The following is a 23815-nucleotide window of genomic DNA, read 5'->3' as shown; positions in this document are numbered from 1 at the left end:
TCCTGCTCCTTTCCGTACGTTTTTCGGCATGTAAAAACTCAATCACACATTTACCAATTTCAGTAATCAAAACTTTAAGCTGTTTCAGGACATCACTACTTGTATTTTTGGTATTTTGGTATTCGTAATTTATCATAATCGGCATTTGTTATGTTTTTGAAATATTGAGCAAAATATGCACCATAGAAAATGAACGCAAAAGTCTTCAAATTTCAAAATTTTTAAGATTAGCAACAAGCTTTAGGCTATGAGGTATATTTTCATCTTTAATGGTAACTTAAAAAAAAAATGGTGTTTACCTAATAGTTTAGCAACATGCTAGCATTTTTAGCTTATCTACTGAGAGTTTTTTTCAGGCTAATTTAGAGTTTAGCTTCTATTTTAGCAATGCGTAACGTTTTCGGCTAATTTGTTATCTACTGAGGTTTTATAGGGTACTTTAGAGTTTAGCTTCTATTTTAGCCATAGGCTATGGGGTGTGTTTTCACCTTTTACAGTAACTTTCAAAAAATGTACCTAATATTTTAGCAACATGCTAGCTTTTTTGGTAAATTTGTTATCTCCTGAGGGTTTGGGGGGGGCAAATTTAGAGTTTAGCTTCTATTTTAGCAACATGCTAACGTTTTTGGCTATTGTTTTTATCTACTGAGGTTTTTACAGGCTAATTTAGAGTTAAGCTTCTGTTTTAGCAATATGCTAATCATTTTGTCTTATTGTTATCTATTGAAGTTTTTTGTGCTAATTTAGAGTTTAGCTTCCATTTTGGCAACAGGCTAAAATTTTTTAATAATTTCGTTTTCTGAGGATTTTTAAGCTATTTTTGAGTTTAGCTAGTATTTAAGCAATGTGCTAGCTTTTTGGCTAATTTAGCATCCGCTAATGTTTTTTGGGCTAATTTGGAGTTTAGCTCATAATTTAGCAACTTACTGAGTGGTTTTTTTTTGTGCAAAATTGTCAATTTTTTTTATTAATGTAGTTAACTTCAGCGCTCTTTCATAGTACTTTAATTAAATTTAGAGTCTTTTAGCAAATTTAACATTTTGTAAACAGCTTTTGCATTCTCAGTAAATCCCTTCAGCAATTAAAGCAAATTGTCACATCATTTTCAGCAAAAAGCCTCATCATCTTTAGTGACTCCTTTCAGTAAAAGGCATTCACACTAGCATTATCTCAGGTAATGCAACATTTCTAGTTCAAATTGTTTACTGTTCGCTAGTATTTTTGTCTACGTTGTGGTAAAGGCCGAGATTTTTGAGTAAGCTACACACCCGTAAGATATTTGTCTCCACACTAGCTTCAAAATCGTTTGCTTATCAGTAACCAACCATGGATTAGTGTGAACTGGCTCTCCAAAGAGCCTAGCAAGACTTTGGGGGTCAAAGTCAATTTAAACCCCTCCCCCAAAAACTGTGGGGGAGGGGTATCAAGCCTCCAAGTGCTTACTTGTTGAAGTGCACCTGGCAGTAGCTGCGTTTCCATGACACATATGAGCAAAACTTTATCAAAATTCTAGAAATGTCAAAAAAAAAAACGACCAACAAAATTTGCAATTACAGTTTACATTAGTAAGTATGCGGATAAACACTAACCAACTCATGCAATGAGAGAAACACAGCGACGGATGTAAACAATACTCTGATTTACAGCATATACATTCAAATTTCTGCGTTCATCATCTATCTAAGGAGATGTCGGCGTCTTACTCAGGCTATGTAGCAGACAAACGTCAATATGTGACGACCTGGACATGGGAATGCGCTAATTGTGGACGCGACTTCTTTAATCCAATAAAAGTGTTTCTATTGCAGTTTTGCTACATATATCAATTTTGATACTCTCCAAAAACCACCTCCTCTTGTTTTTAATAAATGCGAGTTTTTTCAACATTCTTATGTTTACATTAGACAAATGTATTATTACAAATGCAGTTTGAGAAATTTCATAGAGAATGGAAACAAAACTACTGGTTACTATCTTGATTTATTTCCTGTGTAACATCTGAATTCATGCAGACACATTCTAGATTTTTGAGCTTCATGGTTTGGTTGCTCACGTTTATGAAACATTTGGAATGGAAGACAAAACATAATTTCGCTTTCTTGCATACATTTGAACAAATGTCCATTTCCCATTCTTATTTCGACTCCATGTGCACACTCTTCTTCCACACATGCACTCAAACACGCCAGAAAACTTGTGTAACGGTTGTGAGTGGGCCCTTTGGGGTGGCGCCTCGTTAGCGATGCAGATTTATGCGCCCTGGGCGGCTCACCTTGAGCGGCAGCAGCTGTGTGGCTCAGATCATCTACCCATCAGCCCCTGCTCTGCCGCCCGCTTGGGACCCTGAGTCACGGCCGAGTGTTTACAGACCGGTATATCAAGGAGGGCCAAGAGGGGGCTGACAGTCCGGCGCATGCACACAAATGAGTCGGATGGTTTTGCACAAATGTCGCACGCTCTGCCTCATTGACAAAGTGTGTTTGTTCACTCGACCCCGCGACGTCTTTATATAGCAGCGTGTAAGCAACTGGCCGTGGCTTGTTGTGCCACTTCATGGTTCTCTATTTTTAAACTTGTCAGACGGACAGAAAAACTTCTCAAGATAATTGCAGGATTTTCAGTGGGTTACACGCGCTATACTGCACATTTAGTCATGTCTCCATTACAAATCACTAATTGAATATGCAATCATTCAGCTGGAATATTTGCAAATGATAATCATAATCAAAGCTTGGAAACCCGTGCTTCAGTCACTCCTAAGGAAGGCTGATCAGGAGTACCGCAACCAGAAGAGCTGCAACGTAAACAATTACAGAAAACAATTATATAATTATCTCAATCGGCTAGATGGAGAAAAAAATAATCATGCATCTCTGATAGTGTTTGGAGGGCTGGGCCAAATGCGGAGGTTGGCCGGATCTGGCCCACGGGCCGTAGTTTGGTGACCCATGATCTAAATGTAAAAAATTAAAGTTTTCTAGAAAGCCACACATTGCCAAATTTTAAATAATTAATTTCTGTAAATTTTACAGAAAAAACTAAAACATTTTAAAAATAAACTAATAAATAAACTCTCCTCTCACGTCACAGACTGCGGACGGGTGGAATCAAAAGTCACATTCAATGTGGGTCTTGATTGGCCAGATGGAGAAAAAAGAAAAAAAAAAAAAGTTTTTTGGGGGGGCCGAACCAAATGTGGGGGAGGGCCGGATCTGGCCAGCGGAGTGTAGTTTGGGTACCTCGGATCCGGCCCTCCGGGTAATTCTATCCGGCTCTCAGATCATTTTATTTTATTGCTATTAATGACTCGATGTTATCTTGCACTCATTTATAACTTGTATAATTTCGAAACAATACATTTTTATGAAGACCAAATATAGAAAGTTATTTAAGGTTTAAGTTAATTTATTCTGGAATAATATTCCTGCATTTTTATTATTCATAATTGTTTTAAAAAGTTACAGATTCAAAGTTTAAAAAATCTGCATTCTGGTAGCTTTTTGGATTATTTTGGCATTCACTAAGATTTTTTGGGCTATTTTGCTAAAACATGCTAGCTGTTTTGGCTAATTTAGACTTTTTTTGTTTTGTTTTTTAGGCTGTTTTAGGGCTAGGCTAATATTTACACGCTAGCTGTTTTGGCTAATTTAGGTTTTTGTTTTCAGTTTTTTAGGCTACTTTGAAGATTAGCTATTTTTTTCAGCTACATGCTAGCTGTTTTGGCTAACCTAGTTTTTTTATTAGGCTAATTTGGCATTTAGCTAATATTTTAGCTGCTATTAGCTTTAGCGTTTTCAGCTATCAATTTCAGCATCTTCAGCAGCCAAATTCAGCTTACAGCATTCTCACTAGCATTATCACAGGTAATGCTATATATCTAGTTCATAGTTATGTTAATAAGTTACGCTTTTAAAAATGTAGTGTTAAAGTCTTCAATAAATGTTTATCCTGTTCGGCCCGCGATGTAAGGTGTGTTTTGGATTTTGGCCCCCTGTGCGTTTGAGTTTGACACTCCTGGCCTAGATAGACGGTGAGGACCGAGAGACAACAGCTACAAGCGGCTGAATTAAAGATCAAAGGCATCAAAAAATAAAACACTTTAATCCAACTACAAGATGATCAAACACACCTGAAAATTTGATTGGCTTTCTTCTTTAATCCCTTTTTTTTCTTAAACCTAAAATTATTTGACAAGCATATGAAATTCCTCCAAAAATGATTTTGAGGTTTTAGATTCCACTTAAAGGGCTTTATTTGATTTAATCAAGGAACAATGGAAACACAAAGCGGCGTTCTATGTGGGTGTTGATCGGCCAGATTGAGAAAAAAAAATAGTGATGTGTGTTTGGAGGGCCGGGCCAAATGTGGCGGGGGGCCGGATCCGGCCCGCAGGCCGTAGTCTGGTTTAGAGAACGTTGACGCTCTTACCAGGCATTCCATGAGTGGAGCATTCCTCCGAGGCACCGGTCCTTATTATCAGACAGGCTTATAAAAGCAGAAGGGGCAGACTGGCCCTCCCCCGTCCACACTCGGTTAATGGTGGAGAACTGACCCCAATCAGCACAGATGCTAAGAAAAAAAAACCTCTGGAGGCCTTTTCTTTGATCTCCACCTCTTTATTTTGCAAACATCATCCTTAGAGTTGCTACTGCCTGCTTGTTAGCATGCGCAGTACCGGAGACTTAAATGCATAAGTCTTCCCCCCACGTTAACAGCAGCGTTCAAGCGTTTGTGTCGACTCCCACACGCACACTCTGCAACATGAAAAACACTGGAGGATCATCTGCCTTCATACGAGGTGCCCCGCTCGCTGCCTACACACAAACACACACACAACCAGGCATGTTGAAATATGGTGGTAATTTACAGCAAGCTACAGGCGGTATCTCCCAATCCCCATGATGGCTGACCTCACCTCCGAAACGCTCCGTTTGTAGGAAGTGTAGGAGTTAGACGAACATATAACGAGAAAATTCTTACATTTCTTTGTCTAAAGGAGTTTTTTTGGGGGGGGGTATAGTAACACACTGCCCTTGATTCTTACTGGGTCAGTGTGTGACACAGAATCTCAGCTCAGCTTGACTCCCATTGCCCCGCCCACTTGTCCTGGAGTTTGTCTTTGAGGGTACGTTGGCGAGCAGCTTTGATTTGATCAATTAGTTCACAGTGTGTGAACATGGCAAAAACAGGACTGCCTCCCCTGCTATTATCTTGTGACCCGTGCCGCGCCACGAGCTGCCATTTGGCAAGAGTTGCCCCCCCTGGCAATAAGTAGGAGGTTGTGGTGCGTTGGTGGGGCAAAGGGGTGAGTTGCTGGGTAGATACCACCCAGCGCCACGCGCTCCTGCAAGGTTGGGTGGTTTCTACCCAGCAACTCCCCTCTCCTTCATTCCGCCACTTTTCGGCAGTCTGTGTTCATTTACACTTTTGCACCCCCCACACATCTTCCGCACGCAACTCTAGCTGAGGGGGTTCACCTCTCATCAAAAGTGCCTTGCCGCGGCTGACATGCAACCGCGGCTCACACACGCAGATCTCTCATGTAAAGCTGCTGGAAGTTCAAGGTTTCATTGAAGACAAATCTCTATGGAAGTACGTGTATAAATGTGAAGAGGATGTTGGGGGAGGGGTGAAAAACCCAAAACAACTAAAGAGACAACTGTGAACAACAATAAGCCCTAAACAACATTCCAGGCATGCTATGTGGTTTGCCGTCACTCCCTTATGTCACGTTTTACGCAGACGACTCCGCTTTGTGAATTAAAAGTTTGTTTACTCGTGGATCTAATTCCCCCTTTTCAGCGGTTAATTACTCGTGTGTAATTTAAGCTCGACTTGGGTGTTTCGGGAATAAACGTCTCGTCGCAATCAGCCGCAGAGACACAACTGAGTGACACCGGGGGTCGCCGTCCAATCAGCCAGATAGCATCAGGAATACACAATGTTGTGGCTGGCGCCTGGGTGGGAGTCCTGCCTTTGGGCTTCACCGACCCCGCAGATGTCACGGGCAGCAGCGGTCGCGGAGGGCGGCAGCCACCCCCCGAGGTCCTCTCTGCCCCGTCTTGATTCGGGATTGGCCGAGACCTCCGCCCTGGTAGTGGGGCAACTACAGGGGGGGTGAGTCGTTGGCTAGTCTTCCCTCTGTAGCCGTGGTAACAGCGTCGGCGGCACGTGACGATCCCCGTCTGAGGGGCGGGGGCTGTTTGTCTGGGATGAATGAAGGGTTATGGGGACCAAAGTAGGCCACAACAATAAGTGGGAGGGGGGCGGGGGTTGCTTTCACTGTACAGTAACGTTACTTGGTATGTCTGGCCGTCTGGGGCAGACGCTCACCTCGCATCCCCTGAGGAGGTGTACTAATGGGCGGAGGGCCACTCACTGTAAATCCAGAGTCGGAGGTCAACTCTGGATTCTCCTTCATGGAAGTAATTAGCTTCTACTTCACCGGACCCCCATTAGACACACAAACAAACAGATTGCCTGTGCAACTCCAAACCCCCTGGAGTGGTCACAGTCACCGCTTATGTAACAGGCTTGAATGAACACGACCGAAACAAGACATGGTGTCATTAGTTCACATCGCAGAGGGCACTCCACGTGAAGTGGAAACCAGACGGACACCGTCTGAGCGGAGATGTGAGGAGGGAAGGAAGCGGAGCATGCACACACACACACATCTGTCAGTCTCAGATATTCATCTGCGGACGCACCCTCTAGAAGCGGTATACCGCCGAGCATTCCTTCAAATCACAGCACTAAGCGGGAATTGAAAAAGTTTTTCCTCTTAATGAGCTGTTGTGCAATTACTTCCACCGTTCGCACCTCTGAAGCTGTTTAGCAGGAGCCCTTGGACCAGACCCGCCACGGTGAGACAAGCGGCGCTGATGAGGACGCGTGCAAGCGCCGGAAAAACCATAATTAACACTTGGCCTCAATCTTAAAAACTCTCATGCGTTTTTTTTGTTTTTTTTCTCTGCCACACAATTTTCTCTCAACGGTTTTTTGTTTGTCTGGTATTTCATACAATACGACAACAAGCTGAGTACAAACCAGTAAATCTCTTCTGACAACTTTGGGCTATAGTAGGGGGCTCAAACTGGTGGCCTGCGGGCCATTTGTGGCCCCCAAATTAATATTTTGCGGGCCCCCGCCTTAATATGAAACTTCAATGTCTACTAAGCAATATCTTCTTTGATGATAGCTTTGTAATTGTTTTGTTATGCTTAAAACTTTCCATTTGCTATTGACGTTGGATCTGTAAAAAGAAAGAAAAGTCCTTAGCAACAATTGCTAGTGTCGTTAGCTCCTGTCGTTTTAACAGATATTGCTTAGTGGTACATAGAAAAGAACAAATGTGCAATAAACTTGTTTAGTAGACATACACAATGGACCAAAGACATAGACAATAGACCAAAGACATAGACAATGGACCAAAGATATAGACAATGGACCAAAGATATAGACAAAGGACCAAATATATAGGCAGTGGAACAAAGACATAGAAAATGGACCAAAGACATAGTCAGTGGATGCAAAAACATAGTTTTGGCACAAGTGGCACCCCATACAGCACAGCCTCAGCTAGACTCTGCCTTCAGTGGGCCCAAGGTAAATTGAGTTTGAGAACCCTGGCCTATGGCAAGATTTTATTAAACCCTCCAGCACCAGCCTTCAATCCATCTCTGTGAGAGACAGATGCAATCTGCTGCGCTAAATTGTCAGGGTTTGAGCTGGTGGCCTTGGTAACGGAGACGAGCACCAAATCTGGGTCACGTTCCTTTGACATTAACAGAAGATATGTTTTGAAAAGCAGACGTTTGCGATAAGACGGATCCTCTACACTTCATACCCAGAATTTAAACGATTAAAAATGAGACACAATGAACTGCCTTTGAATGTAAATCTTGCTGCTTGAAGACAACGGGACCTAAACAGAACAAGCTGCACACCATCCTCGCTTTGAGAAAATCCCATTTTTGCCCCATCCCCATCAATCTTCCCGCTCCAGCACCAGTCGAACAGACCTTTAACCTAAACTCCGACTTGGAGCTCTCTCCATCTTCCCACTAGAACCTCCCCGCCCTCCCCAGAGGAAGTGGATCCCGCTCCAATTAGGGCGGCATTCCTCCTGTGCTTTGTGGCGGCACGGCGGAAGTTTTTTGGTCCCACACCGTACATGTTTGTTTACATACTTCTGCCTCTGCTGAAGTCAACTGCTCTCTGAAATTCTCTTTAAGTGAAGAAAACAAGGAAGTCTGTAAAGAGTTGTCAACAAGCAAGTTTTCTGCAGTGTTCCTCACCTGTTTTGAAGATCTCATAGCGCAGGGAAAAGCCCGCCCCCTGATGGGCGTAGTCTGAGACAAAGCGGACTTTCACCGATGGACCCGACGAGACGATGGGCGCCGGGGCGATGTTGCTGCAGTGTCGACCCAGAACATCCGCCGTGTCGGAAGTCCCGTCGCGGATTTCGATGTAGTCGTATCTGATCCACACAAACAGAGAACAGACAGACATCATTCAGAGTAATAGTGTCCAAGAAAATAATAGTAATAATTCTGCTTTTGTGACCCGGTCTGTCTGGAGTAATAGACTTGAATCCCTTTAAGTTTAAGACAAACAATCCTCAAATCAAGGAATCAAGAAGCAAAGAGACGGAACCGCTTCAGCTGAAACCTATTAGAGCGAATGTTTGCAGTTCTGCTGGTGAATATTCATGAACGGGCTCATTAATAGGAGGTGTAAAAATAGGCAGAGGATCTCATGAAAAAATAAAGAGGTGTGGGGCTGGACGGATGACAGGTGTGGACGTGAGCCTCGCAGAGGGGGAGGCAGGGGCTCCGGAGTCAAATCTGCTTAGATAAATACGAGGAATTCTTTCTTATTAGCTTCCACATGCTTGTTCTCTCAGCTCATCAGTGACCTTTGACTTGCCAAGTGACCCCGAACGATAAAAGCAAATTCTTTGGGTCGGTGTGGGTTAGGCCGACAAAGTACACCTGGCTGATCCTGAATTAGCTCCTCGCTGTGTGGGTCAATCCTCCGACATTCTTGAACTTTTCAGTCTTTTACCGGATCTCAGGCGGAGACCGAACGAGTTTGCACAGACGAGGATATCAAGGTATCTTTTTCTGGGCGTCTTGAAACACCAGCGTGGGATTTTTACCAGATCTCTAAACCATCTAAGCTGTCTCTTCTTGATGTGGAGGAGTTTCTACTCAGATGACTGAGCTTCCCTCCCAGCTCAGTCAAAGGAAACTTATATCCACAACTTGTGCGCCGGATCTTAACCATTCCTTCACAACCCACAGCTCAAGGCCGTGGCTGACGAGTCTAAATCAACCAGTAAATTGAGGGCTTTGTCTTTTCTCAGTTCAAAACAAGGTCAACACTACTATAGTAGATGCTATTTATCAATTCGGAGAGGGTCATCTTCTGCTTTTGAGCGGCAGGTTTCTTACTTGTTTTCTCTAGTAGCTAGACTAATAGACAACATTCACGAGGCGAGTTAAGTAAACTCCAACAGAAGTTTAGCTATACAAACTTTTGTTTGTGTAAAACCACATTAGTCCAGCCTTGATCGAAAGCATAACTAAAGGGTGGATTAAGGGGGAAAACAAAAGGAAAACAGGGAGCACAGGGAAGCGGAACAATCAAAAGACATAAATCAAGCTAACGTCACAAATACTAATATTTCAGATTTTGTGCTGGCGCCCTTTCTTTTTTTTAAATTGTTGGCATGGTCGAGAATGTAGACCAGGGGTGTCAAGCTCATTTTGGTTTAGGGGCTTCACTCAACCCGTCTGATCTCAAAGTGGGCGGGGCCAGTAACATTACAGCTAAACAACCGGGGGAGGGCAGCTCTGTATTGTGCCAAGCTCGCCTATGACCGCGGACGGCCTTGCTCATGGATGTTGAATTTACCCCTAGTGGCAAATAACAGAGAGTTACTTTCTCAAATATTTAACACTTAATAAGTCGAGGACTAACTTTCAGGTCCAGCAAGCCCCTAGTGGTGAGTGAGTGAACTGCAGCTGACTCTCGTCACTTTTATTTTCAAACGAGCTTTGATCTAGAAGTCAAACTGTTGCATGCTGGGGGGGGGACAGGATTTACCCCCCCACCACCACCTTAAATCCTTTGCTAGGTCAAGGCTGCTGGTTTAAGTGGAGTAACTTCTTCTCGCTAATACTAAAGCAGTTTTTTTAAAGATCCGGTGCTTTCGTTTGATTTTTTTTCCACCGTTTTCCGCTAAACAGGCGTGCTGATGTGTGTTAATGTGAACCGTTTTCTTGTAATTTCCCCGCCATGAGATCATCCGTGTTTCTCCTTGAGCGTTTCTTTCTCAGCCCACATGTTGTCTTTCTTTGCAGCTAACTGCAAAGCTGCAGGAGCCTCGCAGCTAGGCGCAGGACCCCCCCCACACACATCCCTGAAACTATACAGACATGCAAACATGCAAACATGCCCGTCTGTATTAGTTCATGTGACAGAGCTGTCAAATCTCAACAGGGTCGCTGTTGTCTGACTAATTAGTGTGATGGGTTGTTTTAGGGTGGAAAAGCATCACAGACTTCCCGTCTTTCTGAAGCCAAACAAGAAAGTACCTTCCCCTTGTTGTTTGCATTGAAACCAGGAGCATTCAGGAATGCCAAGACATAGCAATAAGCTCAAAGCTGAGGCTGTTTGTGGCATCCCAGCCACTAAGATGGCTTTTGTAGTGCCAGCTTGAAATAAAACCAGGATTAAGTAGAGTCCCTAAGCCTCTTTTTGGGGCTATCGCATTCCTGCAGCGTATTGATTCCTACACTCGAGCTAAGACTCCTGATCAAGGGATAATCTCACCAAATTAATCTGGGCCAGAGTGGCATATGCACAGGTAAAGATTAAAACGTGGAGCGGCCTCGGTGCACCTGGGACGTCTCAAGAAACGAGGGGGCGGTTGGTGTGCGTTTGCTTTTTTATCGCCTGAGGACGATTTTTTTTCCCGATCCTCTTTTGATCTATTTTCAAAGCGTTCCCAGTGGTCTTTTCAATACCATGCTGTTTTTTTTAGCCTAAATAAAGAATAAAAACATGCTGTTTTCTAGAACATAGTTTCTGCAGAGGGACAGTTGGCATGAAGTAAGTCTGCCCCTGCTTCCCGACATCTCACTAACTTACAACATCAAGGCGCATGCGGGATTTAGAACGATGACGTAGCATAACAGTGCGACTACAGCCCTAAATACTAAAGAAGATTGCAGGGGAGGGGCAAAGAAGAATAAATAGTGCCAAAAAGAGGAAAAAACTTTCGGTTTGGATCTCGAGTTGGGAAAAGTGCTAGCCGGGCACTTGCTGTTGTCGTAATACCTTTCTGCCGATCAATGAAGTGATGACAGAAGCTCCGTCACCAACTGGTCCATTCTTCTATGAACCAACGGGGGATCAGAACTGGTAGGACTGGGCCCATTTCATAACAGAAATGCTCAAAATACCGTACCAGTCCGATCCGAACCGCTCAGTGAAAGAGACCCTCACAATAACAAAAATGGCAAGCAATACTTGGCAAGTCTCTAAGGCAGGGATAGACAACTCTAGTCCTCAAGTGCCATTCTGTCTGTATGAATTTCCAGATTTCCAACCCCTACTCATGACTGACTACCTGGTTCAGGTGTGTCCAGCTTATTAGAACATGCCGGAACAGGGTAGGTTGGAAGACATGCAGGATTGAAGCCTGGAGTTGCCTATCCCTGCTCCAAGGTAAAAGTGGGAGCTATAAATGTTAGAATTGCGGCTGGGAATTCCCAATAATTTTCAGAATCAGTTAGATTTGATTCCCCAGATCCTAGATCAATTTGATTCATTTTTTTTATCTGATTCTTTCGATTTACTCAATTCAGTTTGATTCTATTCAATTTTGAGTTTACACATTTAGACACAATATATTAATGAACTATAAATATGTTTTTATCAGTGAAAAATATCAGTAAAATGATAACAGGATTGTTAACATAAAGTGTTACATGGATTCTCAAATGGAGAAGCTCCAACAATTGTTCTGCTTCTCCTGGAGGACGTTTCAGTTTGGCCACTAGGTGGCGATCACGCTAAAGCATTACACCTTATTCCAGAAGAAAAACTGTGTTTTTGACCACGAATGGTTACTTTAAATAATATTTTCTTGAAAGAGTTTGGAAAATTCTAACCTGTGAGTTTATAAAGATGTTCATTTAGTCAGTAATGTATGTTTAGGTCGACTGAGCGTTAGCATTAGCCGTCCTATCCCTTTATACGTAAGTATCAAGCTAGCGGAGATTAGCTTTGCGCCTTAGATCCATCTCAATTTTTATGGATCAATAATTGATCTAAGTTTGGATTGATTAATCGATTCTATCAACCCACCACCAGTTAAAATATTGGCTGCTTGTTGCTATTGATCCTCCCTGAATCTGAACACCATCTCCTATTTGATGTGTATTTTGAGCAGTTTTCTTGTTGTCTTTTGCAATTGCTTCTTAATTTCTATTCGTGAATCTCGCACCAGGGCAGTACTTATGTCAGCGAGTCAAAGAGCTGTGCTCTAGTAGTTTCACTCCTTGTAATCCTGCATTGCAGAGGCGATCACTCAGTGCCAAGCTCCCACAGGGAGAGTCTGAAGAGCCACTGCCGCTCCCGAGCGCGTCCACCCGCTCAGGGCTGCGGCTGACACACGCTTTGGAAAAGGCGCGTATTCGTTGGCACGCCAGCAACCGCCGGCGCACGGACAGCAATCACCAACACAGAGGATAAAAGAGCCGAGAAAGAGCTGAAAGCCTAATTAGGTTTTAATTGATTTTGGAGTGGGTCTCTATCCTTCTTTCTGTCTCCCCGTGTCCTATCGTGGATTAGCGTCAGTGAGTGAGTGTTCCTCAGATGTGATTATTGACCTGTTCGCTCAGCCTCTCCCAGGGCTCTGATGAATACATGCATGAGGGGTGTGAGAGCCCGCCGTCTGCCTTTTTGCAACACACATTCCAGGACACTGCACACACAGCGCGGAGACGCACGTTAGCACCGCACTAACACAGCCGGGCAGACAGCCGCTGTCCAGGTCCATGCAGGTCCCATTGGAGAGGGGGTGTCAAACTCAATCGCACAGGGGGCCAAAATCCAACGGGGCAACAGGATAAACATTTAATGAACACTCTAAAACTACATTTGTAAAACTTTAAAACCGAAACTTTTTACCATAATTATGAACGAGATATATAGCATTACCTGCGATAATGATAGAGTGAGAGCTGTAAGCTGAAAGTGGTCACTAAAGATACTAGTGCTAATAACTAAAAATGCTGAAGTTGAAAGCAGAAATTACTGAAGCTAATAGCTGAAAACGCTGAAGCTGAATGGCAAATTAACCTGAAAAACGGAAAAAAGGTAAAATATTTAATAATATTAGCTCCAAAATAGACTAAAAAATGCCAAATTAAATAGCTAGCATGCAGCTGAAGTATTAGCTAAACTTCCAAATAGCTTAAAAAATAATTACATTAGACAAAATGGCAGCATGAAGCTGAAATATTAGCAAAACTCGAAAAAAGCCTAAAAAACAAACAAACAAACAAAAAAATTTAATCAGCCAAAATAGCTACCATGTAGCGGAAATATTAGCTAAATTTCAAAACAACCTAAAAAAAAAAAAAAAAAAGCCTAAATTAGCCAAAATATTTTGCATGTAGCTGAAAAAAATAACTTAACTTCAAAATATCCTAAAAAACGAAAAAAAAGCCTAAATTAGCCAAAACAGCTAGCATGTAGCCGAAATATTAGCTAAACTTCAAAATAGCCTAAATAAATCTTAGTAAATAACAAAATAGTCCAAAAAGCTAGCAGAATGACCTTTTTTTTCTGTAAATATGAATAATAAAAAGGAAAGAATATTATTCCAGAATAAATCAACTCAAACTTAAAAATAACTTTACTCTACATAAAAATATATTTTTTTCAAAATTATATAAGTTATAAATAAGCTCAAGATAAAGACAATAAAATAAAATGATCTGGAGGGCCGGATCCGGCCCCCGGGCCTTAACTTTGACATGTGCATCAGGGGCTGTGCTGAGCCAAACTGCCTCCGCTGTCTGACACCATCCCCTCCGTCTGGGTCTGCGTGACCCGCCTCATGTTGGGGGGAGCAATAATAAGGCAGCACTCGCACCCTCCCTTCTTTCCCCTCGGGGGGAGTGGATGGAACAGAGGAGAGAGGTTAAGGAAACCAAAAACCCTCAGGGGCCAGTAACTCTGCACCCGTCCAGACATGTCTCCTCTTCCTCCGCTCTTATTTATCTCTGCCTCCACTAATTACCTCTGACACCTTTGCTGTTTGCTGCAGAGCGGGGGCATTTCCTGCACTCTAGCTACTCCAGTGACAGGTCTTATTTTTGTACAATTTAGATTTTAGTACACTTGTACATTCATTTAGTTTAAAACAAAAACTTTAAAGTCCCACTTTGATCTATTTTTAAAGCATTCCCGGTGCTCTTTTATTACAATTTTGACATTTTTAGCTAAAAAACACGAAATATGTACATATATACATATGTATATATGTATATACTATGTACATATGTACATTTATAAATATATACATATGTACATACTATGTACATATGTACATATATACATATGTATATATATATATATATATATATATATATATATATATATATATATATATATATATATATATATATATATATATATACACATATGTATATATGTACATATATACATATGTCATTTATTAGGACAAAGTTTCAAGTGAGACAGAAAAGATGGCGGCTGGAAATCATCAGCCAGAAGGAAGTCTAAGACCAGAACATCATCATTCCCAGTTTTGTTAAAATCCTTTAATAAAGCATTTACCCTCTTTTAAGCTAATCCTGAACACTAAGGCCCAATCCGAGTTCTTCCCTTCCCCCGACTCCTACATTTAGCCCTCCAAACGAGAGTTATGAAAAGAAAATCGTCGCTCGTTCCCTATTCGCTTTATCGTGTGTCCGCCATTTTGTAGTACTGTCCAAATCAGTGAACTAGACATTTCCCACAAGTCTTTGCAAAAAACTAGCGTGCATCAATGCTCAACACAGTAGTAAATATAGACCACAATGCATTGCGGTTGGAATTTTTTTGCTATTTTTTTAATAAACCATCCACAATTTCATCATCAAAACACAATGGAGTCACAAATAAACATGGTAAAATGTTTATTTTACACAGGATCTTTAAATGTTTAAAACTGTGAAATATCCGCCATTTGGCGAAACCAAAGTAAAGTGGTAATTTGAATTTTGCTTTTGGAATCCAGGTCACGATATAGTCCTGCTCTACATAGTTTTTTAATAGTTAGGGATTAGAGAGGGGATTCGGACGTCTCTTTCGCTTAATGACATCATCTATAGCTGCCCTTTAGCTAGCGTTAGCGTGGAGCCTCCAGCGCTTGAATATGCATAACAACATTAGTTGTATAACTTTAAAATGGTCATACAACAAAAAGTCATTACTTACATTTAAATGTAAACTTCAGTTCTTAAGAGCACACCAACATGATGAAAAGCACTTCTTCTCCGCGGCAAAGCGCGACGCGAAATCCCCCCCCCCTCACAACAGAGGGCTCTGTATCCCTCCCTTTAAGGGTTGCCCCTTAAAAAAACGTAGGGCTGTGAACATTAACGCACGCGATTAATAAAAAAAATTAATCCGGTAATATGTGTTAAAGCAAATTATTTTAAGAATCAGTCCTTCACTTTAACTCGACGGTTCAAGCTTCCACGGCGTAAGTTAAAACATTTCCTCAGGTATTATACCATGGTCACTTACAAAAGAAATAAATATTCAATCGGTTTTTAGTACTTTATTCTTGCTATTTGTGGTTTAGATCACTTCTTCAAAAAAAGTGGATTATTTGATCCATGATCCAGTGCCATATTATATAAATACATTTTACCTGGCCAAACATTGTGATAAATCGGGATTAATCACAACACAAACGTGCGATTAATCAGATTTTTATTGTTTTTTTGTAATCAATTGACAGAAGTAATTAAAAATAAATGCTCTAAATGCAAAGCTTTGTGTGTGATTTCATGTTGTGAATATTCAAAGATAATAAGTGGTCATCAAATACTAAGAGTATAAAGCGATTATTCGCGATTAATTTTTTTCAGGTTTGCGATTAATTAGTTAATTTTTTTAATCGATTCCCGGCCCTAAGAAACATTATTTCGGACAATCCTTGCACTATAAATGGAGAGTTAGGGACAAGAGAAGAATCTGGACTGGACCTAAATAAAAATTTTAATAAAAGATGGCTAAAACTCTGACATTTTTCAGAATTTGCGCATCCAGCTAATGATGTTTGGCAATTTCTGTTTTGATTTTCAGCCGCCATCTTATCTGCCAGTAGCTCCTATTGAACGTTTCAGCACAAAGCTAGTAGCTGATTAATGTGAAATTCACGTCTGTAAGTAAGTAATCCCTCCCACTAGCTTACAGCGCCTCACAACCCTAACATTAGCGGTGCAGCTAATTGGATCAATCCTCGTCAGCTCAGACAAGGAAAACAAAGACGTTCATGGATCTATTGTCTGCATCAGAACTACAAGACTTCTCCAACTACTTTTTTTCAACTTTGATTTAAACAAAAAAGAAAAAAACTCAGAAATGGAACTTTAAGCCTAATTTTCTTCCTATATGTCCTCAAGAACATGTAAAGTGGGTTTTTAACAAACTCTCCACGAAGAGGGAAGATCCTCTTCAGTTCGGAGGCGGCGTGTTTGTCTGATTTATGTTGTTTGTGCTGATAAAAACGCAACAGCTGTTCCCGAGTATCAGTAAAGTAAACTTGGCTGTACCCAGACACTTGAGGCTTTCAGCTGAGATCATTTTCCACTCTGCTGCAGCATTGTGTGTGTGTGTTTTTTTTTTCCCAGAAACCCACAGAATCCCGATGTGGTAAACAATGAAGAGTCGTCTGTCACTCCTCCCGGCTCCCCGTCGATGATTTACGGAAGCGGGAATTAGGCGAGGCAAGAGGCAGCGCACACACAGAGGTCTTCACAGATCTGAGCAGGCACCCCCCCACCCCTCCACCCCCCCCCAAATGGGGGGGCTCTAATAAACCATAAGTGCCTCTAAAATATTTAATAGATGCTGCGAGCAAAATCCCAGCAGATCTGCAGGAACTGCCATCTCCAATCTCGCCCCCAAAACAAACACTGCCCGTCCACCGTTCCGACCTCCAGACGCAGGAGTGCCAACCGCAGACCGAGGCCTTCCGGATCCGAAGCCGTGACCCTGCTGCCCGTGTCCTGACATTTTCACTCTCATCGTTTTTGGTCACAGCAACGACGACAGTCGCCTATCGACAGGTGCTGCAACCTCTCTCCTTTCCCATTCCATCGATCCCGCCTCCCCCGAGTATCCACGGAGCAAAGATCGTGCCGGCCGACGGCGTTCACAGCCCCGCCTGTGTCTGTTTGGGCCTGTGCGCTCAGACTTATGAAGTTATATCATAAAAATCTTCCCACCTCGGGCTGAGTTCAATAACAAATAACCAAATAAAAGCAGGAAAATAAAACCCCTCGGTGGTGGAAGTAATGGATCTTCCTTTGTGAGCGCGTGTGTGTGTGCGACTCTTCTTGTTTCAAAAGTTTAATTCGAGCGTGTAAAATTAAATCAGATCCTCCTCGGGCTGCGGAGGAAGAGAAAAACACAAAGAGGGAGGAACGAGGACGGATGGAGGGGAAGGGAGCCGCAGAAAAATACGGCGGAATGGTCTCCACCTCCAGCTCCTTTCTCTCACTTCCTCGGCAGCTGCCGGTGCATCACGAGGCGTCCTGGGGCCCGGCGATGGCAGATTGCATTAGAAATATGGGCCTGATATTTCATCTTGCCTTTATTACATTTAGTTCACATCAATCGGCCAGCAGCCTGGAGGTAAGAGCTCTTTGGCACGCGGCCGGACTCCCCCTGAAATGAAATCCTGACTTAAAGTGCCACCTCAGACATGGAGCGCCTTCGGATTTGATGGCTGCAGGTTCGGTGCGGGTGCTGACCGCTCAAACCTGTTGAGGACAAGATCCGGGTTTAACCGGAGTTCACTTCCTGTCTGGGCTGACCGACCACTTCATCAGTTAATTTAAAGATCATCTTTTGAGCTGAAAACTGTCATTTTTAGCCAAAAATCAACGAGTCAGTGCCGTTTTCTAGGATACAGTTTCTGCAGTGGGCAGGACAGTTGATGTGGAGCAACCCCGCCCCCATTCCCAACCCCATTGTTGAGTAATCGTAATAACACCATTTTCATCAGATAGACTCCTTAAATCAATCTTAATTATTCATTTCAAACTAATATTTTGTTCCATTTCATTTGATTTTTGTGTCAAAACTCTTATCAATACAGAGAAATGTTCATTTCTTAGAAGTAGAGCTGCTATCATTAGTCGAATAGTCAACCAGCTGTGATTACTCATTTAGTTACGATTACTGGATCGGTTACAATTGGTTGACCAGTTATGATTAATCTATAAGTTGGCTAGTTATGGTGGGTAGGCAAGTTACAATTAGTCGTCCAGTTACGATTAGTTGATTCTTTATGATTAGTCATCTAGTTACAATTATTCGACTAGCTACAATTAGTTGATTGGTTATAATTACTCGACCAGTTATTACAGATGGATTAGTCGACTAGTTATGTTGGTAGTCTAATTACAATTAATCGACTAGTTACAATTAGTTGACTGGTTGCAATTAGTCGTCTAGTGACGGTTAATTAATTGGTTACAATTGATGACCAGCTATGACAGATTAGTCGGCTAGTTTATTATTAGTAGGTCAGTTACAATTAGTTGACTAGTTTAGATTAGTCATCAAATTACGATTAGTTGTTTGGTTATGATTATTCGACAAGCAACAATTAGTCGACAAGTTACAGTTAGTTGATTAATCAGCTAGTTATGGTTGGTACACGGGTTACAATTAGTTGACTAGTAAAATTAGTCATCTAGTTACAATTAGTGGACTAGCTACCAGTAGTTGATTGATTACGTTTAGTCATCCAGCTATGATTGTTGATTGGGTATGATGGTCGACAAGTTACAATTAGTCAATTAGTAAGCTAGTTATGGTTGGTAACCCAGTTACAATTAGTCAATTAGTTACGATTAGTCATCCAGTTACAGTTGGTTGACTGGTTACGATTAGTTATCTAGTTAGGATTAGTTGTTTGGTTACAATAAGTTGACAAGTTACAATTAGCCTGCGAGTTATCGTTGGTAAGCCGGTTACAATTAGACGATTAGTCAACTAGTTATGGATAGTAGGCCTGTTACAATTGGTAGACTATTTAAAATTACCCGTCTAGTTACGATAACTTGATTGGTTGTGATTAGTCAGGTTTTCGGCTATGTTGGTAGGCCAGTTACGATTTGCAGAATAAATTACGATTAGCCATCTAGTTATGATTAGTTGATTGATTGCGATTAGATAATCAGTCATGATTAGTTGACCATTTGCAATTGGTTGGTTAATTATGGTTTGTTGTCCAGTTACAATTAGTTACGATTAGTCATCCAGTTACGATTAGTTAATTGATTACGACAATACTGACTACTGAGATAATCAACAACTAATTTAATAGACTCCATTGCAATATCGGCAAGGCAGAACGTTGTGACTGAGTATGATAACGCTGAGGAGGGAACGTCGTCTAGGTAAGCTAAGCTAACATTAGCACAAGAGAGAATTCTGTTTAGTTAAATGTTTAGCGAATCAGAATAGTAATATGCGATTAGTCAACTATTAAAATAATCGTTTTTGCCAGCCCTACTGTGCAGTATTTAAATTTGAAAAGTAACCCATGTGTTTACCTTAAACCGAACCATGACTCAGCAATTCTGGCTCCATTGAAGCCGAGGACGGGATCAGCAGTGCTGCTCATCGTTTTACCCCACCGGGGGCGTTTTAGCTCCTTTTCCACCATTACCTCAAAGTCCTGCAGCTTCCAGGTACCGTCTCCTTCTAATCCTGCTCTTCACGCAGATTTTCAGCTCTGACAAAGATGCAGCCCCCCCCCATAGGTTCCTCTCTTCCCTTTTCACGAGGAGCGTGAAAACATGCAAACCCTTCCCTGCTCACCCCGCCACGCCTGATAATGCGGACAGAAAAAGGAGGCAGCCCGAGACGGAGCCGTGGGGACGGGATCAGTGTGGGGGAGCAGCGTGGAAAGAGGTCACATATGTGTTGCCCCCCGTTTTCTTCCTGACGGCGTGCATCTCAACCAGAGGCTGCAGGCTCTGGAAGGATGGAAGCGAAGCGGGTCACAAGCTAACATGCTTGCAGAGTTACTCACTCGTAACGCCCACACTCACTGATTCAGCCTCATAAACAGGAGGGACGGAGTGGGAGGGTTTGTTGCAGAAAGAGGCTTCCGACCCCCCCTTTCCTTCACTGCAAGTGGAAGTTGAAGAAACCGTCCAAAGGGAGGAGGAAAGAGCAGTTTTCTCCCCTTACACGCCTCAGGCGGCGATAAAATGCTCAACGCGCCGCTCCTCAGCAGCTGAGCCGGCCCTGTTTTCACAGCTACAGGAGGCGATCTGGTGGCCGCCGTCTCCGCCAGAAACATGTTGCAAAAGAGATAATTATGCCGCATTTTGTCTTTGACAAAAAAAAAAAAAAAAGGAGCCAGCGGCCACAAAGAAGACACATCAAAATAACAAAAACCCTGACAGTCATTATAAAAGCCTTTCACCAGAGCAGCCATTGATGCACTCATGAAAGCGACATTTTTCCTGCAGCCAGCGAACAATGCGCCTCATCTGGAATTATTAGTTCTTCCATTTGGACAGGAAAGAACTAGCTGGAGTGAGAAATAAATACAACTTATTGGAGCTCTGTGGGTTGATTTTTTTTTTTTTTTTTGAAGTGAGGCATCTTTCCTGGATAAAACAGGATTAAAGCCTCCAGTCTGACCATATGATTTGGATTATTCCCGTCTCTGAGAAAGGAAACTGACCGGTGTGATAAGCAGCTGGCTCTCATTTCTTCTACTTTCTCAACCCCTCCCTGTTTATCCTCCCGTGCCCACAACATGCCTTTCATTAGTTTTGCCGCTCGGTGAGAGTAAACTTCTGTGTTCTCCATCTCTGCAGTAAAGCCGCCTCGACTTTGACAGAAAACCTTGGAGAATTAGCATCATTTCCTTCCCTGTAAAAATGGGAGATCTCTCCCCCTCCTAACTGCCCTTGAGCCGGGAATCCACCGCGGTAATTGGTCTGCGTTGTGCGTTCACATGGGTAAACTTAAAAAAAACACGCTGGCGGGGGTCCGGCTGTTTTTCAAGAAAAGGTTTTATGACGAAACCTTCTTCTTTTGGGATCCATTTTCTGCAGTCTGAACTTACATTTTTCCTGTCCCAAAACCAAAACATAACAAAGTTTATCGTTTAAAACTTTGTCTCAAAAGAAAGATAAGAAAGACATGTTTAAGTCCAAACCTGGGATGTGAATTTAACAAAAGAAAGCTTCAAACAAGAAACCCTGGGTCACAGGTTGTTCATTTTCATTGAAGAAAATGCTGTAAACCACCCAAGAAACTGGCAACATATTTACTCCACACCTGAGTTCCTTTCCTGGGATAGTCTGAAGGTGTGGAAAGTCGTCTGGAACAACCAAACGCTTGGTTAACTTGCAAGTGAACCCTGGTGTGAACTAAAATAAAGAGTGAACAGACTTTGAGACAGAAGAGTGGAACAATCCTGACAGCTTAGTCTGGGCTGTAAGTACAAATGGCTGGAGAGAATGCCAGATAAAGGAGGCTGTCTCTGTTTTAGGTTTGGTTTGCTTTCACACTGCACTCTTGGGGTTGAACTCAACTGCCTGGAAAAATGACTCAGTTGCAACAAATGCTCCTTTGGAGGTGGAATTACAAGAAAGAGAAGAAACATGAAAGAAAATGAATTAAAAAAAATAAAAAATAAAATTTGACTCGTCTCCTGATGATCATGTTTAGTTATATTTTTGGCTCCGCCTCCATGTTTACTAATCACATACGACCTTTTATGTTCTTAGTTTTTATTTTTTTAGGGTTCTAATGTGAATCATAAGGCCTATATGTCACTCTCACCAACTCAGTGGCTTTGTTGTAGAGTGTCCGCCTTCAGATTGTAGGGTTGTGAGTTCAAATACACAGCTCCCTCCTGGCAAGGCCAAGTGGGCCCTATACGGTTTCAGAGTGGGCAGAAAATGTGGGAATGGATTTGTCCACAGTTCTGTGGTGGCCCATATGTGTTTCCCCAAATTGGTTAAGTGAGCACTCAGTGGGCTAGCTCACTACGCCAGCCAGCCTCCCGGTGGACAGTGTAGTGAGCAAGTAGCGCCCCGGCCAGCAGAGCTAGCGAGCGTCACTGCCCAGGGGCCGACAGAGCAAGCAAAGGCCACTGCCCAGGGGCCAGCAGAGTTAACGAGTGCCACTGCTCAGGGGCCGACAGATTAGCAAGCGCCACCACCCAGGGGCCGACAGAGCAAGCAAGGGCCACCATCCAGGGGCCAATAGATTAGCAATGCCACCACCCCGGGGCAGGCAGGGCTAGCGAGCGTCACTGCCAAGGGACCGACAGAGCAAGCAAGGGCCAATGCCCAGAGGCCGAAAGAGCAAGCCAGAGCCAAAGGGCCAACAGATTAGCAATGCCACTGCCCAGGGGCTGGCAGAGCAAGCGAGCACCACCAAGGCTGCTAGTCCCTGGGCAGCGGAGCCAGTGTGGGCAAACACAGGTGGGGCCACCACGGATGCTGCAGACAGTCTTCCTTGCCGGGAACTGTGGATTTGAACTCAGGGCCCTCTAGTCTCAAGGCAAACACTCTAGGCCTATATGTCTCTCTCACCAACTCAGTGGCCTTGTGGTAGAGTGTTTGCCTAGAGACTGGAGGGCCCTGAGTTCAAATCCACAGTTGAGTCATAACAGAGTCTTTAATAATGGGTCCCAATGCCTCGCGGCTTGACCCTCAGTCTTAAGGAGTTGAACTTGGTTCTCAAGTGCGGCAGTGTCTGCAGCTCACCGCTCCCACACTGGATGAGTCAAAAGCGGAGAACAAATTTCAAACTTTCAGGTGTGTGACAACTAGTGGGACGTAGTCTCTTTGCTTTTAAAATCACACCAGAGTTCACCAGTAACCCAACCATGACTCTCTGAGTTGGACTACCCAAGAACACAAGCCCCAGTCCGGACCGAACGCTTCCTCCTTCAGGTCTTACTTGCAGTCGAGCCTCTCGATCTCGAAGTGAGGGTTGAAGTTGAGGATGATGCGCTGCGACGGTTCCGGCGCCTTAATGATCCAGTTGCAGTCCTGATGACTCGGGTACTCCTGAGGATAACCAGGTGAGGTGATGTAGCCGGCCTTGCCGGCATCTAAGACGATGGGATGTGAGGCGCTGCCACACTCTGCCAGAAAACAAACAAAGAGGTGGTTATTATAGGAAAATAAACTGTTCAGTCTGTCAAAACAACATCAACCCCGTCAAATTTGCAGTCTCTTTCGTCTACCTCGTTCTTCTGTATGAAGATGTGATGAGCAACAGAAGAACAGTAAAACAAAGAAAGCAATTTAGGTCGTCGTTTAGGAGGAAATTGGAAAAACTTGTCCATTGTGGATTCTCAATGCGAGTGCTACCACGTGGGTAAGCCATTAAAACAATAAAAGATCATCATTGTGCGTTGGTTGAACACACACACACACTCTTTCACCCTCTTCCACACCCTGCCTCTTATCTCTCCTCTTCCCCACTGGGACCGTTCCTCCAA

At 42.9% G+C, this 23815-nt stretch overlaps 1 protein-coding gene across 2 annotated transcripts in view; it reads right to left on the bottom strand.

Annotated features, from left to right (window-relative positions):
* Positions 1-23815, bottom strand: part of nrp2a (neuropilin 2a) — a 79757-nt gene that overhangs the window by 43668 nt on the left and 12274 nt on the right. For both annotated transcript variants that reach the window (XM_024294334.2, XM_024294333.2), the window contains exons 2-3: positions 23269-23455; positions 8301-8482 (exon numbers count right to left, since the gene is read on the bottom strand). In XM_024294334.2, coding sequence (XP_024150102.1) covers positions 8301-8482; positions 23269-23455 — 369 coding nt within the window. The remainder of the gene's footprint in view (positions 1-8300; positions 8483-23268; positions 23456-23815) is intronic.

Source organism: Oryzias melastigma, linkage group LG2, assembly GCF_002922805.2.
Source record: "Oryzias melastigma strain HK-1 linkage group LG2, ASM292280v2, whole genome shotgun sequence".
Classification (NCBI taxonomy): Eukaryota; Metazoa; Chordata; class Actinopteri; order Beloniformes; family Adrianichthyidae; genus Oryzias; species Oryzias melastigma.
The sequence above is the reverse complement of the archived record's forward strand: the minus strand, read 5'-3'. Positions and strand labels throughout refer to the sequence as shown.